This window comes from Cyprinodon variegatus, unplaced genomic scaffold (assembly GCF_000732505.1).
Source record: "Cyprinodon variegatus isolate N-32 unplaced genomic scaffold, C_variegatus-1.0 Scaffold875, whole genome shotgun sequence".
NCBI lineage: Eukaryota > Metazoa > Chordata > Actinopteri > Cyprinodontiformes > Cyprinodontidae > Cyprinodon > Cyprinodon variegatus.
In genome coordinates, this window is record NW_015151328.1 from 105,639 (window position 1) to 124,920 (window position 19,282).

Sequence of the window (19,282 nt, forward strand, 5' to 3'; positions counted from 1 at the left end):
TTTACAAATGTCCGGTTTATACCATCACCGGTGGGAATGAGAAACCCACGGGGCGCGTGCTGTAGCCAGGGGTAACCAGTTAAGCTACAGGGAGAAAATGACTGCTGAGTTCAAGTCATTTATCCCAAATTATGACCAAAGAAAACCAGGACAGGTGCCTAATACCTAAATGAAAAAATATATATATATATCCTGAAAACAACCTAACCTCTGAGTTTTTCTTCTCCTACATTGCAATAATGAGCAGCTCATCGGTCATTTTATAGATATTCCTCCACTGCAGTCCGAAAAATCTACATAAAAGCTTCAGTGACCGTTAACGCCCCTTTCTTTACGGTCCCCCCCAAAACTGAGAGAAAATGGATGAAAAGACGATAAAGTAGCTTACGGTTTGCCGGTTTGTGCCCCGCTGCAAACGAAGTCAAGGTTTCAGGCGTTTTGTGGAAGGTAGTGACCCGGGTTTGGCTCACGGAAGACAAACGCTGGCTGGAACTGGAGAAATCAACGTTAACAATGTGAGGCAGCCTACCCCTGGTGATGCCTTCAGGGGCTGTAGTAAATATTTGTGTAGAGGTGATAGCAAGTTAAGTGTACCACGCATAAAAAAGGTTTTACAAAGAAATTGCTATTTGCAGATATGTGAATAAAAATTGTGTGTGTGTCTAATGTGGATTTTGTACAAGCAAAAATATTTGTAAATATTAGGAGGAATAAAACGAAGTTACTTTTTTGTATTCCCTAAATGCACCACTACTATGCCGGCTGTAGGAGCCGATTAAGCCACAAGAGGGCAGCAGATTTTTTTTACTTTTACTGCATTTAAAATCAGAATTAAGGACAGTGTTTGAAAACAAAATGCTTTAATTTTGGCACCTGCTTTATTTAGTAATCACAATTGGCAAGACCCATGGAAATTTATAGAATGGGAATAAACAGGGAGAGGATAAAAATATAATAGAAACCCCAAATCTAATGTCCAAGGATCATTACATCCTGGTGAACAGTCTGAAAAAAATATTATCATTCAATTATTTTTAATGAACTTCTGTGTTTTAAAATATTTTATATAGAGTTATAAAAAGCAGTCTAAATATATTTGTTTGATCCTATTAAAACAGGAGACATTTTCTTTTTCCTTTTGAAAGTTGTAAAATTCAAATAAAAAAAAATATATAAAAATCAGAAGGCAAGCCCCACATTGACTTACTGCCTGTGAAGAGAAACATTGCTGTCAGATGCAAGGTGAACCAGGGCAAATACCTCGGTACTAAATTCTAATATAACAGGATTTAGGTGATGCTGAATGAGTTTATGATAATACCAAATATTTTCAATAAGAAGAAATTGATGCATTTTTTGTTTTGTTGCTGAAATATAAAAGATACCAGGTTTTTGCCCATGCTTCCTAGAGTTTGGTACTGTGGGCTGCCGTCTGAAGAATCTGCTTTTTGTTTTTACATTGATTATTTGCAAGGTGAATCCCTACAACAGAGAAAAAGTAGACAAAAGGAAGGAGTTACGTGTTTTTATTCAGTCAGAAAATGACTGGTAATTGTGAATAACTTTGCACCCAAATGTTCCATTTGCAGGGTTAAAAACATTGATATCCTCACTGACTGTGCTCACTGCTATTGGCAATGGAAGCTAATGATATATTTTCTCTGTATTCCTTTTATCATTCAGTAACAGGTTCTGTGAAACCGTGTTTGTGAAAAAATGAAAAAGATGCAAACCAAAGTAGTGCAAACGGCCTCATGCTCTGGGTCCCACAGGTCAGTGTGGAAGGCCGCCATATTGGATTAGATACTAGAAGGGACTTACCTGAAACCTACAGCAGAATCCCCCCAACAAAATGACAGAGACAATAAATCCAAATCAACAAGCCTTTTAAATGTCACTTAAAAATAACTACTAACTTTTTGAGTTCATAGATAGATAGATAGATAGAAAGATAGATAGATGTACATTTCTCACTTTTGCATCTAACACAAATATCAGGAATAAAGTTAGTTATATATGTTTACATCAACCAATTATATTACAGTTGTTTTAAATTAGTATGTATAGATGATGTCTATTCTTTTATATACTTCTCCTGAATTGAGATGATCTCATGCAGGTCTTCTCTTCAAGCCTCTTGCTGTTCCACAGACGACTCTAAACATCCATCAACCAGGCCTTCAAGTAGTTTAGAAATGAAATTCTTCCCCAAACAATTCAGTTATTAATTTTTAAGGCGGACGTCAAAAAGAATGCCCACAATTGCTTCATTTATGCTGGGTGTGAATCGGACATGCCACCCCAAATTTCTTCAAATCAAACAAAATAGGGGTCAATTAAATTAGCTACATTTGTGCAGAAAAACTTTTCATGTGTGCTGGTTTTATATATATATATATATATATATATATATATATATAAAAAGAAACATATGAATTTATCAATCACTTATGCTACAGTACATTTGTGTAGCAATTACTTTGTTTGTAAGGCTTTAATTGTGAATACCGTATAATGAACAAACCAAACAAAAAATTTATTAATTAAACCATAAATATTTTAAGTTATTAATAAAAGTTATAAAGGGATCAGTAAAGGTCATCAAAGATGATAGTATGTGCTTGTGAAATGTAGATTCTATTTTATAAGTGGAAAAAGGCAGCAGAGATTCAATTCAGCTGTTTAACTGCCTTGTCCTGACATATATTAGTAATTAATCCCTCAGTTATAGAAAAGATTGGCATGTTTGGTTGCAAAATAATAAAAATAAAAGTGCAGTAAGAGCAAGAAATTTCAGTATTTGGGGCTTTTTTAGTATGAATCAGGTTTTAAAGGGTTAAACAACAAATACTCAGTAGTCAGGATGGACTGTTGTGTTCTTTTATTACTGAGTTCACATGACTAATCTTTATCAATTAGAGCAGCATTTTTGCCACCACAGAAAAAACAAATAAAATAGCTGTAAAATGTGAAGATCTGCTTCCTTATGAAAATTAATGAAGAAACATGATCAAATAATGAGAGCCAGTTTGAGAAGGAGCAGAGAACTTCGTTCACAAAGAACAAAAAAGTCATTTATGGAAAACTGAGCAGAATTTAGACCTAATTCTGGTTTTGGATGAACTGGAACAATAATACTTAACATCACAGTGACATGTTCTCTCTGTGATGCTCAGGTTTGTTCTGGTAATCAAACTTATATAATTTCTTGAAAAAGAAGCAATCAAAACTTAAATCTAAAACTTAATAATCTTATTAATATGTAAAAAAAAATCATATCCATGCTTTTATATGATAGTTTCCCTGAGTAATTAAAGTATACATGTAAAAACAAATGCTGATACTAAAATAAGCGTAATCCATATGTGTTTGTTTCTTATGGAATCAAAGGACCTTGGAGAAACAGGTGAGCATTTTAAGTGACCGAAGAGGAGATGAGGACATCTGCTGGGTGGAAGAGGGATGCAGAAGCATTCCTGCAGCCAAACATGATTTAAACCTATTTTCCCAATTTTAAAGACTTGGAAGTTTGTTACACATTTCAAGACATTTCTGTTGAAATACTAAAAAGCAAAGATGCAAAACTGCTTTTTAAAATGTGTTCCACAATATAAAAAACAAAATTTATATGTGTTGCATTCAATTGTAATTTTTTTCTCAATGAGACTGAAGGCTTTTTATTCATTTTTTGTTTTGCTGCATTGAGTCACAGACTAAACCAAAAGGCAAAAACATTTTTGCAGAATCTTTCAGATCTCTTTATTACAAATAAACTGTCTGAAATGTATAAAAAAAATGATAAAAAAAAACATTAATCAGAAGTGCAGTGTGAAAAACAAAGAGGAATTTTTATAAGTGATCATATATACATTTCCATCACCATGGCAACACATGCAGCTAAACAGCACAAAGGAAAACCGGAGGTTATTTCTGCAGAAAGGCACAACTTTGAATACATTCTTCCACTGTTTGGTGGCAACATTAAATTAATTACTGGAAGTTTTACCCTTGAGAATGAGAAGCATAGATACTCCTATGCATACAGAAGCCCTTTATGATCTGGATAAAAGTATTGCATCTGTTAGCTGCCATGCAAAACATCCACTTTTCAGCAAAGGTTTTTAGCACAACAAACTAAAAAAGGCAAAGGTTTGTCCTCTGAACTAAAAACTGTGCTTCCATAAAGGACATTTGATGACTTCAACCGCTACTTTGATTTCCAGCATCAAAATTCGTCAGGTAACCATAAAGGCAACTAGAATATATAAAGCTTCAAATATCTTTGGTTCATCAGTAGGGGCAAAGTTTAAATAGAAAACTGAAAGACATTAAAAGAGAAAAAAAATTATCTCTGTCGATTTCAAACAAATGGATTAAGTTCCATATTGAAATGCATATACATGTTTTCTCATTTAATATTTGTGTAAATATAAAAATATGGAGATCTATAAAACAAAAGGCTTAGTTAGGCTGTGTCCATCAGCTGAGCAGCAGAAAAAATCCCTGCTTTGACAAAAAATGTATTATTATTATTATTATTATGCTTTTGCTGTAAATTATTAAAATACTATTCATTTTGATATCAAGGAATGGTTTTAAAGGTGATGGTGTGGACTGAAATAAAAGGGAGCTTTTAAGTGACTGATAAAAGCATCCAGCAGCAGAGTAATAAAACAAAGAAACAAAGCTACAGATGATTATTTTTTTAAATAATTACTGAACAGATGATAGATTTGTGACAAACTTCATGTTCTAAAGTTTCAGCATTTCATTTTTTTTGACGGAGGACAACTGTTGTGAACAGATAGAAAGCTGAACCAGTGATTCTTGTAGTGTGTCTATGGTACAGTAGAGGAGATATTCCTGATATTTTCTGTCTCATCCCACATCAAGTAGCGACAACGTGCAACGCTTTAAGGCTCGTTTTAACGACATCGCTGTGGAGGTTATCAACCAAATTATTAAAGAAATATACACCATAAACATTTGCACCACGTAAAAAAATTAAGCATATCAAAAGCTGCAGTGCAAAAAATATCATTGATCTCTTTGCTACAAGGCACGCTTTAAAAATAAAAATTCCTAAATAACACGTTTAAAGGAGAAGAATCAAAAACTTGAATAAATAAAGTAAATAATTGAAACTAAAGCATGGGAAAGCAGTAAATAATATTATTTAGCAGTAAAATGTGTTTCTGTACCTCAGGTGAAAAAGTTATTCCTCGCAGAATTAAGGATGGCCTAAAAAATTTGTTCTAACTTTTATCATTTCTATGGGGTGAATACTCGATCCTGATTGGCTGCTGCGTGTGCGTTAAAAAGCATTGGAGGGACTTAAGGTCCAAAGCAGTCCAAAATGGAGGGAGTTTGATTGGAAAATCAAAATTAGGTGTTTTTACACTCCAATTATTACCTTGAAGTACAGTAATACTTAAGATAGGTGTTGGAGGGGATGTGGACGGGTGGGGGATTTCATTTATATTTTGCGACTGCCCATATATTTTAAGATTTTAGGAAAATATCCAAAGAGAAATAAAACATGTCTTAGGTATAGATTTTGGCTTAGATCCAACACTCTACATACTGGGTATAGCCCCAGATGATGTTCTAGATAGTAATTTAATATCATTACTAAGAACCCTGCTTTTAATAGCAAATAAAACAACAACAAAGGCACCCAGTACAAGTGAATGGAAAGAGACAGTAGGAAGTGTGTTCTTCATGTGAGAAAATTACAGCAAAGCCACAGCTCAAGTCAGATAAAACATGATTACCATAGACTTTAATGAGAAATAGGGCAGGTAATCCACCCACCCCATTTCTCATTTCTGATCTAAATTTATCTTTATTTAATGTATTTCATTTTTTCACACTTAATTTGTAATTCTTAGACCGAATGCAGAGCAGTTTACGTTAAACGTATGTATACTAGGTTACATATCGTTCATCCTCCAGGACAAGTTAGCTTGTATTTAAGTTAAGTGAGAATAGGACAGAACGGTAATAATATCTTATAATATGTGTTTTGAAAAAGGTGTGTTGATTGTATCCAGGGCTGAAACAATTAATTGGATAAATTGTGACTAATCGATTATTAAAGCAATCATCAACTAATTTAGTAATCAGTTAATCGTTAACTGGAGTATAGAGACTGTAAAACATGCTTTTAGCCAACAGAGCTACCCACTTAGAGCAGTATTTATACCAAAATTGGAAAAATAACTGTATAAACATTTTGCATTAAAAATAAAGATCTTCTTCATCTGTCAAAATGCTCCAGGGCAAAAGCTCTATTTTCACTTGTTTTAATTTCGCAAAAAGTCTCTTTAAGGAAGCATTTGCTATCCAATTATCAATCGATTAATTGAAAAAATAATCAACAGAATAATGGATTTGTAAAATAATCATTAGTTGCAGGACTACTTGTATGTATATTGATTTATTACATGTGAAATAAATAATGAGAAAAAAAAAGTGTAGGAGGACACCTCTATAAGAAAGTTCTGTACGAACAGCCTGATTGTTCTGATTTATTGCTCTGCCCAGAGCTGTTACCTTGGCAACGTGTCACATCAAGCACTATAAAATAGTATGTTGACCTGCTTTTTGTGAAAACTTATGATTTTAAGAGTAAAATAAAGAATCAATAATTAATTTTTTTTTCTTATTAAGTGACCATGATATAAGACAGACAACACCCTTCCCGGCGTCCATTATCAGAAATGAATGGACACCTGTGGCTTTGTATCAGACGGTTCACACCAGTTCAGGCTTTCCTGGTGATGGACACCATTATTACTTACATAAACAACTGCAGACAAAATTAAATTTTTCTAAAAAGGACTAGTCCAATTGTTAGAAATTTGGGGACATTTTGGTCCATTTATCTTTCCCTAAATTTCCTTTTTTTTCTATTTTGTATTAAAAAATAAAGTATCATTTATAAAGTAGGTTTAGAATCCGGGGGAAAAGAAAGTACAGTGTTTAAATTATCAGATTAATTAAGGGAAAGGGAATGAAAGGGAAAAAAATTGGGAAAAAAATTCACTGATTAAATATATTTCAGAACACAAGGTTATTTATTTGGTCTTTACTGGGTTCTAAATGTATTGCAATCTATTCTTCAACTGAAATAAAAAATAGATTCAACAATTTAGTTATTCATTTTACACACGTGGAGCTAAAATAGAGAAACTGCATGAGAACAGTTAAATAATCTCTATTATTTAATAGAAACAACATCCCCTAATCATTTTGTGTCTGATTTGATCAATCTTTCACTTTATGCAGGAATATTGATCCTTCTTCTTTCCAGCTTTGCTTCAGATTCGCACTATTTTCTGCATGCTTAGAATATAGGATTATATCAATTTTATTTAGGTCTGACCATTGTTAAACCCTCACTTTTTTCGGTTTTAGAAGTTCTGTTGTAGGTTTGCTGCAATAGACGGGATACCTCTCTAGAATGTATCCTGCCTTTCACCCATAGATCGCTATAGATAGGCACCAGCCCCACCACAACCCTGACGGATACGCAGTAGAAGATGGATGGATGCTACAAGTTTAAAGCAGAGTTTTAGATTGTTGTTGGTTAAGAGAGCACTTCACATTTTCTTTGCAGTCTAAGATGACTTTACATCTTACACTGCAAAAAAAAGCCCCAATAATAATAATAATACATTTTATTTAAAAAGGCGCCTTTCTGGAAACTCAAGGTCACCGTACAAAAACATAAAAAGTGTCAGAAAAAATAAAAATCACACGTCGACCACCGTGCTTGACAGCTGGTTTGATTTTTCTCTGCTAACATGCTGTGTGGCATCCTCTGAGCATGGCAGCCTGCCTTTAAAGCAAACATCTCTACTTATTTTTGTTCAGTCAGCAGCAACTTTGCAAGCTTCAATCATGCAGCCATGTTTTTTGGAAGGGTCCTTTCTCCAGGCAATCCTTTAAAACAAGCCATCCATATTAAGTCCTTTTCTAATCATCCTATCATTAAATTTAACAGCTGAAAAAGGGATTTGAAATGCTCCTTAGATTATAGATGGGAAACAAACATTTTATGATGTCTTTCCTCCTTGGCATCATATTGATACACACCCATTTCTTTTAATCAAATGTCAGGCTGCAGGGTTTACTTAGTTTTATCACACAGCTTTCCTTTTATCTTTTCCATAATGGCTCCATTTCTTATTTAGCAAATGATGATAAAGAATCTGAGTGTTTTTGCAAAATTCAAGTTAGAACAGATAAACCTTTAGTATGTCCTCATATTTAAAAACTATCAAGATGTAAAAGATGTCTGACAAAGGTGTAAAGAAATGCTAGAGTTCTAACAGTTGTTTTCTGGAGCCCCTGCTTAGCTTCCCACAGGTTATAAACATTGACAGTAGGAAACGTTGGAAACTGTTGGGAACTAGTGATGTTTTCAAAATAAATTTTAAAGTGATCATAATTAAAAACAAACACTATCTTTGATCTCTAAATATTTTTCAGATGGACCAAAGTAGAGCCATCGTTGTTATAATGGAAAAGCAGGAGTATAGAATTGTTGATGTTCATCACACGCAGCTGTTTTCACTGCAGCTGAACTGGATGGTGGTATCGTAGCTTTGCAAACCAAAGAACCATAGCAGAAAAGAGTCACGTACTGAAAGCTGTGTGCCTTGATTGTTGTTTCCTCTTCACAAAGCTCTGCTTTGCTTTCGGACTCCCAGGATTAAAAAGGTCTGGGCAGTCTGTAAACATGATGACACTTTCCCAATCACTTCTGATCCTCTGCCAGTTGATGCCTGGAAGCCAGTTCCTGTGTTTTTGAGTCTGTTATCAAGAAGCTCCTGCTGGTTCCTTTAGGTTAACCTAAAACCATTTACCCTTTAGAAGTGGTGACGCATTCTGCTGGCGTTCCTGTAACGTAACGTCGCTCCTGCTTGCCTCCAAAATCTCCCCCAGTTTGTGTCACTCTCTGCCCCCATCACAAAGGGGGATCTTTGATTGCCCTGTACATCTGCAGCGAAGTCGCCTCCACATCTGGCACCTTGGAGCTCTGGGGGCGCCCAGTGGGGCTGTAACCTGCCGACCGTCCCATAGGGCTGAAGCCTGAGGTGGCTCGCCCAACCGGGGGGAAACCCGGGGACCAAGACACAACGGCAGGACGTCGTAGGAACCGACCTGATGTCACCAGGTCCCCATAGCCCTGCGTGTGCGAGAAGGCGTATCCTGAGCGTCTGGAGCTGGTGCGGCGGATTCGGGTGCGCCGGGGAGGAGGAGGAGGCGTTGCTCTGGCCTGTCTCACCTTGTACATCACCTGGAAATTAAAATAGGGAAAAAAAGAAACTAATAGATATAGATATAATAGACGTCTGGGGAAACACCTGTCCAAACACTAGAAGATGTGTTTGGATTCTCTAAGCTACAGTCGGTATCACTAAGGATTTTGATAAGACATCTGAACTTAGCAAATTTAGGCAGATATATAAGAGTCTTTATTGCAGGTTTTCAAAAGCTTTTTTTGTCTTCAAGTTATCAAAATAAAAACAGGTTGTTTTCATAGATGATAAATGATCCTCAGGGTTCAACATGGGCTCCTCTGCTTTTTTGCCTGCATAATAATTATTTCCTGAAAGTTTGGTTCACCTCATGTTACCTGTTGGTTGGATGTTAATGACACAATTAGATATAATGGTTATGATGAGATATAAGCAAACTACTGTTTGTGTCTTAGTGTTTGTAAAAGTATGTATATGAGATGTGAGAGATCATAATGTTTTAGAACCTAAGTAAAGTTGCCCCATCCCCACCATATTTTAATCATCTAAAGGTCGTGTGAAAAATTTGTGCTATGTTTATGCAGCAAAACATTTTTTGTTAGTGTCGCTAAGGTTTTATAGATATTAAAATATTCAAGAGGTCACTAAAGGCCAACTAGCCTCCCAACCTTCTTCAAATCAAACAAAACTGGTACCAATTAATTTGGTGATGTTTGTGCGGCAAACAGTTTTGTCTTGTGCTGCTTTTGTTAGGAAAAGTTTAAAGGTCAGAAGGTCATACCAGCCCCCTCCACATTAAGCATATAAAAGAAAAATGGTGTCAAACTACTTTCTACATTTGTGATGCTTGTTTAGTAAAAACCAAAGTTTTAGTTTGTGCTGTTTTGGTTTAAAAGTTTTTGACGAAATTTGAAGTTCGACCTTTTATTTTGGTTTGGTTGATGTTGGCTGCTCCATCTTCTGACTTCTGAACTTTCATTAATAACTTTAAAACAAAAGAACACAAACAAAAACCTTTGCCCAACTAATTTTCACCAGTTTTGGTGAAAATGACCTCATTGATATCTTCTATTCTATTTTTCAAAATAGGACACAGCGTTGTAAAACCTCATGGTTCAGCATGGGCTCTTCTGCATTTTCGTTTGCATACTAATTATTTCCTGAAAGTTTGTGCCACTACACGTTACCTTGTAGTGGCACAAACAGATTTTTTTTTTGCTTCAAAAAACAGCACACATATTTGACACCAGTTTCACTGTATTTAAATAAGGCGAGCATCAGTCAGGTAGATCACAAGGTACTAATAGATTCACAACTTAATTAGTGTGATGTATTTAACGCAGCTAAAAAGCTGCAGCGACATTTCTGACACACATGAGCGCTATGCAGACTGTAAGATATTAGAAAACAATGCAGTATATTTCATTACTTGTGGGTGTTGCTGTAACAATGCAAGCTGTGCTCAATAACATGCAAATAGTTTATGTCTTTGAATTCGGGATAGATCCCAAATATGTTGATGTACATGCAGCTACTGAAAAAATACTCCTAACAGATGTATAACAATACAGTGCAATCTTTAAAAACTTACTGACATCTTCTATTCTAGCACTGAAACAGTTCTTAATGGCTTTTTAATATTTAAAGCTTTGTAATGCTGCATAGCCAAAGAAAAATGCAGAGATCGACAGGCTGAAATAATCACTACACATTATTATTAATAAATTATGATATATTGTGGAAGCCTTTTGTCTAGTTGGACAGAAAAAAGGGACTCCACTAAAACATAAGAAAAAAATAGATAAATAACCTTTAAAAATGTGAATAAAAAAAATTAAACCCAACCCCCCTCACTGTGGAGCTTTAGGTAAAGATAGTTTACAGATAGGGAATTAGTGTGGACCATTCCGCTCTGAATAATGCCATGGAGTAATATTAAACTTGTCAAAAAGATCTCCTGTGTACTGAAATAGAATAAAACTGGGTGATTTATCCTACATGGGAAGCAGGGCTTATGGAGCAGCAGACATGGCATTTTCGGCTATATTTACATTATAAGCTGGAAAGCTCATGTCAGTAATGTTAGTTTTCCCTTTTTAAAAAAAGCAAAGCAGAGGAGATATTTTAGGCAAATCACGTTCCAGGAGTGAAGCTGTACATTTGTGAGCATGCAAAGCGTATCCCTCCTCTATCCTGTACCTTGTCATTGATGGTGGGGCAGAGCTGAATCAACAGGAAGCGGTAGGTAACCACGGGAAGGACGCACAGGATGGAGGTGAGGATGATTGTCAGCCAAACGTTGGGCTGATTCAAAGAGTTTCGAGCCGTTCCTGCAGCAACAAAAAGGAGGTTTGCCTCTTTTTTAAAGCACTTGTAAAGAAAGCTAAACTACAGCACAGACTCAATAATTTGAAGCACTTCTGATAAAAGTTCCACACGACTACAGCACTAGATCTAGATTTTTACTATAAAAGTTCTGTAGCTAAATACAGTTAAATCTTACTCTAATGTTTACATCAGAAAACTCAATATGAAAATCCTACAAAGTAGCAGAACAGTTATTAGGTTTTTCCATTAACATTTTGTGACATTACAACCATGACCTGAACAGACAACATCCAAAATCATTCACAAAAAATGATTCTATAACATTTTTAGGAATAAAATCAGAACATGTGTCACTATTGTCACCAGATGCTGTAACTATTGCCATAAGTTACAGCATCATTTAACCTCTTCCTGATGCAGTTGATTTGGGGTATATCCATCCAGTCCATAATGCTGATACCGTAGATTGGCAGCCATCTCTTGGTAGGTTTCTAAATGTTTTACACCGTTTCCAGTTTGAATAATCATCAGAATAGTGAAGTTTGGGAAATGTATAGCCTGGATGCCTGCATAAGCATTCTGGTTTAAATTATCCACTGATTTTAGGCTACGTTCACACTGCAGGCCTTGATGCTCAATTCCGATTTTTTTGTGAAATCCGATTTTATTGCGTTGCCGTTCACATTTCCAAATATATGCGACTTGTCTGTGATCTCTTGTGTGAACTGCAGTCATACAGCTTAAGTGTCCCACATGCGTAGTATAGGACGCAATGACGTCACAAGCCAGCGTGCTTCGTGTTTACCGAAGCAAACATGGATGATAGCGCTGGAGCGCATCTAGCAATCTTTCCAAAACTAAAAAACTCCAATTTTTTCAAGATAGTTAAAAAAAATACTGCTCTCCGCATCATCATCCACCATGTTTTTTTTGCCGCTTCTGTGTCGCAAGATGCAGAATATTGACCTTTGTCGGGTATTGTGAGTCAGATGGAGGTCAGATGCAGGTCCCATTTGTAAAGATCAGATTCGTATCAGATTCAGGACCACATAGCAGAGTGGCCTGGGTTGAATTGAAAAAAACGGATCTGTGTTGTTCAGACAGCCAGAAAAAGATCAGATCCAGGTCGCATGTGGGCTAAAAAGATTTGGGTCACTTCAGGCTGCGGTGTGAACGTAGCTTTTGTGACCCATTTGTTCACTTGCATTCTCTTAAAAACCTTTAAGGCCCTCACAAACAAGCTGGATTTCTTTTTACTGGTGTTTGTTTACTAATTGGCTGAAAGTAATTGGATGTTCAGTATTAGATCTAGGGTTATCAGACTGATACAAAAGCACATCGTACTAATCTGATTTGAATTGGTTTGAATAAAAAAGACAAACTTTTCTCTCCGTATAACCCATAGAAGACATACGAACCCGGATCGCCAGCGCAGAGGACTAAGCCCTTCGTACATGGGACGTGCATGCTAAACAGTGCGCGAACTGCACGCCCAAGAACCACAGCTTTAAAACATATATAGAAAGTCTGTTTTATTGAAAGAAAATAAGTTTGGCTGACAAAACTTGCTTAGAAAACAACGTCCAGATAAAGTTCATGGTCCATATGGTTCTAAGCAGGTTTTAAATCCCATTGTCTCTCACAGCCGTGCCGAAATGATGAAGTTCAGTTAGAAATAGAGGAAGATGGATGAAGATCAGAGCTGACAGACTCTCACCTATAAAAGGAAAAGCTGCCGGCAGGATGAGGAACATGCCGTTACTGTACATAGTGAAGGTGACGACGAAGTACATGGCCAGACTGCCCAAAACAAAGAAGGTGTTCACAGCCGTCCAATACGACATCTCCAACCCCAACTACAGAAAAGCGCAGATATCATCACCTTCATTTCACACTTCATATACCTTCAAATAATAATAATAAAAAAGATTTCCTTCCCACCTGTATGCTCACTGCAAACAGCAGGCAGGTCTGCGTGAGGAGGGCGAAGGACTGGTAGTCGGCCGCGTCTTTCCCGTCCTCCCTCAACGTGTCGTGCAGAGCAGCGTAGGGGATGAAGAAGAGCACCAGAGAGCTGTAGCAGCTGTGAATCGCACATTTGAAGAAGGCCTTCTTACTGAAGTACAGGTTCAGTTGACCAGGAATGTAGAGCTGAGGATGCTGGAAACTCCACACGTCGTTAACATCCTGAGCAGGAGAGGCAGACAATGGTTGGTAGGAAATTTTGTCAGGACTCCAGTTTTTGTGTTTATCTGTTTGTCTTGTCTTTTGTGTTTCTCCCTTCCACCACCAGGAGGCGCCTGGCTCCGGTTCGCCTCCTCACGCACCTGCAAGCGGTTGCCTCATCACCGGACTGTTCTTAAGCTGCTGGTTGCCACTACCTCGACGCCAGAGTGTTTGCCAGTTTGGGGTACTCTAGCCAAGCCTTGTTTATTCTGAGCCTAATCTGACCTTTTGCTTTGCGAGTTTTTGTACTCAAGCCAAGCTGAGATCACATTGAGTTTTACTGAGTGCTTGTCTCCTTGAGACTAAACTTTGCTTTGTTTTTGCCTTTCCGGATCGCCTTCTCCCAAGTGGCATCAACTGAGTCTTACACTGAGAGACGGATTCCAAACAGGAGGTTTGGATTCAATCACCTTTGAGCACGCTGACATCATTCTCTGAGTAAGGCAATCATCTTCACCACGACCCGTTCAAGTACCACAGGAAAACTAAGCTACAACCAGCAGCTGCATCATTACACTCTGTCCAAGTTCTGGGTAAACCCTGTTCCGCCCTTCACCGAATCAGACCAACTCTGGAAGACCAACACACAGACTGGAGTCAAAGAGTCTCCACTTCTCTTGAAACGTGAGTGGCAACAAATCCTCTCCTTCAAGATTAACAAATCCAATTTCCCACCGAGCCTGAATCTAACAGTCTGTCTTCCCCTCGTCTTCCAGTTTCCGGCTGATCAGAGTTCGGAGAAACTCTGCACCAAGCTCATAACATTTCAATAAAACCTGTTGAACTTTTATACTGTGTCTCTCTGTTTGGCTTTACTGCATGTGGGTCCGAGCCTTAGATAAAATCATGACAAATTTCCCTCAGTTAGAGCGAGTTTTGTTTCTCCTCTGAAGTCAAAATGTCCAACTTCCAGATTATAAATTTCAACTGGAATGCCCCTAAAAGTCAGAATTACGACTCAGTTACCTGATGCAACAGGATGGTACCAGACTTCAGATGGATGCTACTCACATTCACCCCTTGCTCACACTGGCTCCGGTGCGGTTACCGAGCCGACGGAGACCGCAACTCCCACACACCCCCTCTCACACCGCCCTTTTGACTACGGTGCGGTGCGGCTCTGCGGCTCCGGCAACAGGTCCGGAGATTTAACAGAAGTTCACTTGAGTTCACGTAACTTCACGCGATAACACGGCCCAAATAAGGATATTTGCGAGAGCTTGTTGCGGAGGGCTCCAGCACGCCGCAAGGATAGCTTTCTTGCGGAATTTTCTGCAGTGCCGGAGTGTCTCGGTAACTGCAGCCGGACAGCTCAGCAGCCGGTGAGAGAGGTTTACGTCTTTTTAATGACTTGGAATCACTGCGGCGAGGCACCCACCGCACCCCAACGGTAAGACCGGAGTCGGTGTGAGCCTGGGGTAACAGCAGCTACATTTTCCTACTATAACCGTTTGAAAGTAAGTAAGTCAGTCGTTCAGGGCCTACTTGTGTTCACATGGCAATATGTTTGAATACTGTGCATGTACACAGAATACCGCGTAGAATAGTGTTTTTATGGTCATTTTTATGGTTGTAACAGCAGAACACACACCATTTTGTTTGGTTCACAACGAACAAGCGAAAATGTTGACAGTTTTATGTCATTTTTTGTTTATGTAAGTTTTATGTAGTTGCATGTTGCTTTCTGTAATTCTCCCAACCAGTCAAAGCAATTGGCAAGCCATCAGATTTCCTAGAGACGGGACCGGTATGGAGAATACCGCCACCTTCTCTAATGATGGCTCCTTTCAGCTATACTACTGCCTATCCTTGATCCAGTCTAAGACCCTGCTGTCCTGCGTTGGGAACCAATCACCTGGAAAAGCTTGCAACATGCTTTTCTCCGCTGCCTCCTTTACTGTAGCTCACAGCGTCGTCTAGGCCCTGATTAGATTTTGCAACGCAAATGTGAACGAAGATTCAGATTTTTTTTAACTCCTGCAATTTCGTTGTGCCCACTTCAAAGGTGCAGCTGTGATCTAGCTTCACTGAATTCTCCAAAACACTAGAAACGTGACCTTCGCCACGCAGCGCTCAAGAGCCGCCCCCTACATAGGAAAAACACAGAAACCCTTCACTCCAGCTGCAAAATTTGTGTTCAGTGAGAACGTACATTTAGGACTCTTATGGGGTCCTAAGACCACCAAGCAAAATTCTGTTAAAAAATCAGCCTAAAAAGGTTTCCTATCAAAACAGGGAGGAGAAAACTGGTGTTTGCATTTATTTTCAGCAGGTTAAATTACTGGATTTGTCAGTGCTGTTCCCTGCAAAACGTTAATTATGTTAGGGTTCTGGTTTGTGGGGGTTGTTCTTTTTCAGTGTCTCCGTGCATCCACCAGATGGTGCCATTGTTCCTCTGTTGGCCTGGAGGGCCTCTTCCTGCTCTCAACTACTTACACCTGCAGCTAGTTGGTCATCGCCACAGGAGAAAACAGTTTTTAGGCTTTTGTTTTGGCAAATGGGGATAAACATTATGATTACCTGATCAAACAGGCTCATACCCAGGACAGGCAGTGCTGTGTACATCAGGTTGTAGAGCGTAATGAACCACTCGTCATACACCGTCTGAAAAAGCAAAGTCAAGTTCAAACCTCTGCGGGACGAAGATCATAAGCTGATTGGTTTGGTAGGACTCAGCTCTGACTGTGTCACCTGTGCTGAGAAGCCGCAGAAGAAGGCGAACCAGAAGTGAACAAAGGTGAAGGTAAAGTTCTTGTAGAAAAAGTACCGCAGGAATTTGCACATGCGCAGGTAGGACCAGCGTCCGTGCACCAGCAGGAGGCGCTGCAGGAAGCGGAACTGGGCGAAGGAGTAGTCGCTGGAAAGCACAGCTTGCATCCCCTCCTGTCCTGAGATGCCCACACCGATATGAGCGGCTGGGAAGACAAGACAAGAGAAAACGATTTTATTGAATAATGTGTCTATGTATCTCGGAGGCAGACTTTAAGAGAGGAGCTAAAAGTGAAAAAAAGGGTTTATAGATTAATGTATTGATGCATGGAAACCGCTTGATGTACTTTTTTTTCCCCAATTCAAACATTGCAGATTTAAACATGCCGTTTACATCAACTTTCCACTAGATGGCAGAATCAGGCTTGAAAAGCTGAGCAGCACAGACATAGATGCAAGTAAAAACTATAGTTTATAGTCTTGTCTAGTTCTCTTTTTAAATTTTATTTATTCATTTATTGACAGGGACAGTGTACATTAAAAGCATTCCTGCAAATGCACCAGAATTAGCCAAAAGGCTGTTTTTCATCTGTTGTCCCTTGACAGATCTTAAAATTGTCTACCTAAAGGACAGAAACTGAGCTTTGATGTTTATGTCTTTTTTGTTTTAGGGACTTATTCCTTATTCCGTACCGCATGCTTCATAATGGTGGCCTTTTAACTGTAAAGTTTTGAAACTGTAAAACATCATAAATTAGAAAAAAATAAAACCCTACACAAAAAAACAAAAAAAAACAAAGATGATTTTAAAGACTCTTTTTTATAGGGGGATGTTTCCTTTCCTGTTTATTTGAGAGAGGAAACATCAACATGATGTGGGAAGCTCTTTGGCTAAAAGCAAAACCAGGTGGTTATCCTGTACCTTTGATCATGCTGACATCATTGGCTCCATCGCCGATAGCCAGCGTGACCGCCTTCTTGTACTTCTTGACCAGCTCGACCACCTGGGCCTTCTGCAGGGGTGTCACCCTGCAGCAGATCACCGCTTTACACAAACACGCCGTCCGGAGGAACTCCAGCTCCATGCTGCTCTCCAAGGCGTACGCCTGTTGGAAATAATGGAGAAAGCTGGATTTAAACAACAAGTTTGGCCAATTTATAAAGTTACAGGGTGGTTTTTGGGATTAAAAAAACCAACAAAGATGATTTTACCAATGGGGCCGTTGTGACCTACCAGACTGTGTCCATTGATAACTAGTCCATACTCTCCATCAGCCATCTCCTCTTCGACCAGATTCCCACTTTTACCCATCGCTTCTGGTGAAAGCAGAGAATTTGCTTCTCTTTGAGGTTTCATGGTGTTCTGTGCATTTCTGCTCCAAATAAACAAAAAACAAAATTAAGATATCTAAAATATTACTTAAAAAACCAAAACAAAAAACAACTTAAAAAAGGCTTTAAAAGAATTCGTCAGACCTCAGCTCCAGTCTAACCTCCTCGGGTGAGTGGCCCGACACGATGAAGATGTCGTTCATCTCCTCCTGCAGCAGGTTGCACGAGTAGCCGATGTTTTCTGCCGTTTCTGCAAAACAAACCCAAGAAATGACAAAGAATGTTGGACGAGGACTCAGCTCTGTGTGAAAGCAGCGAGCACACTCTTACAATTAGCATGAAAGTCCTTTTTCTTGAACTAAATAAAAGAAACCTCCTGCAGCCTTTGCTTATTTCTAGGAGCCAGGAGGCTATTAAACAATAGTTTGCTACATTTCATTTTACGTCTTCTTCACATAGTTGATTTTTTTCAACCTGAATTCACTCATTTGATAAAGTGCACATAAGCTATTATCTCCATTAGATACCCTGCTTGTCGCCAGTGAGGACCCAGATTTTGATGTCGGCTTTAGCCAGCTGCTCAATGGTCTGAGGTACTCCATCCTGTAACTTGTCTTCAATGGCTGTTGCTCCCAGCAGCTGCAAACAAACACAGTCAGATGAAGTCAAAACAAAGAGAACTCAGCTTCCTGTTTTCCTCTTGAGCTTCCTACCAGGAGGTCCTTCTCTATCTCCTCGTACAGCTTGTCCAGTTTGGTGTCCTTGTCTTCCAGTGAGGTGCTCGCCTCATGGTGCCGCTGCTTCCACTGGCTGAAGTAGCCCTCGTCCAAATCTTTGTAGGCAAGAGCGAGCGTCCGCAGTCCCTCCCCTGCAAATTCCTGCAGATCAGCATGCACATACTTATATGGATGAGCCGTAAAAAGGCAAATGTTTCTGCGCCGAGCAGAGCACTGATAACATCCTGAGATGTTAACAACGTTGAGCTCACGGGCTTGGTTGTATACAGTAGATTACTAGGATTCAGCCTGTGAAATTCACAATGAAAGAAAAAAAATAGACATATTTCTGCTTTAGAGTGTTTCTTCACATTCTAAACATGATCCAAGGCAGGAGACATTAAAGGGAGTGAGAGGAAAGCATGAAAGAATCCCAACACTGCAGATAACCTATTTTTCTAAAGTAAATCTTCCGCCTAAGTATAATAAATGGATGCAATACATATATTTATTGCATCCCTATTCACTAACTTTTAAGGTCTGAACTCTCCAGCATGCAGCTGGATACAAGGAGTAAGGTTGATGTTTAGCAGACAGCTAAATGCATGGTATGCAGGATAATAATTTTATGGGTTATAAGGGACACACAAAAAAAAAAATGACAAGAACTTTTGATTCATTCATTCATTCATTCATTTCATT

General features: G+C 38.5%; 2 protein-coding genes across 5 annotated transcripts in view; both read right to left on the reverse strand.

Annotated features, from left to right (window-relative positions):
* dapk1 (death-associated protein kinase 1) overlaps positions 1-519 on the reverse strand; it is an 82,021-nt gene extending 81,502 nt beyond the window's left edge. For 3 of the 4 annotated variants that reach the window (XM_015397621.1, XM_015397618.1, XM_015397619.1), the window contains exon 1: positions 389-519. The gene's annotated coding sequence lies outside the window, so the exon portion shown is untranslated. The remainder of the gene's footprint in view (positions 1-388) is intronic. The other variant, XM_015397620.1, reaches the window with a different exon arrangement.
* A 7,593-nt stretch (positions 520-8,112) lies between these two features.
* Positions 8,113-19,282, reverse strand: part of LOC107099479 (phospholipid-transporting ATPase ID-like) — a 75,123-nt gene continuing 63,953 nt past the window's right edge. The window contains exons 18-28 of the mRNA XM_015397622.1: positions 18,578-18,742; positions 18,392-18,503; positions 18,009-18,114; positions 17,767-17,905; positions 17,455-17,638; positions 16,515-16,738; positions 16,344-16,427; positions 13,539-13,784; positions 13,315-13,453; positions 11,469-11,599; positions 8,113-9,307 (exon numbers count right to left, since the gene is read on the reverse strand). Coding sequence (XP_015253108.1) covers positions 8,975-9,307; positions 11,469-11,599; positions 13,315-13,453; positions 13,539-13,784; positions 16,344-16,427; positions 16,515-16,738; positions 17,455-17,638; positions 17,767-17,905; positions 18,009-18,114; positions 18,392-18,503; positions 18,578-18,742 — 1,863 coding nt within the window. The 3' untranslated portion in view covers positions 8,113-8,974. The remainder of the gene's footprint in view (positions 9,308-11,468; positions 11,600-13,314; positions 13,454-13,538; positions 13,785-16,343; positions 16,428-16,514; positions 16,739-17,454; positions 17,639-17,766; positions 17,906-18,008; positions 18,115-18,391; positions 18,504-18,577; positions 18,743-19,282) is intronic.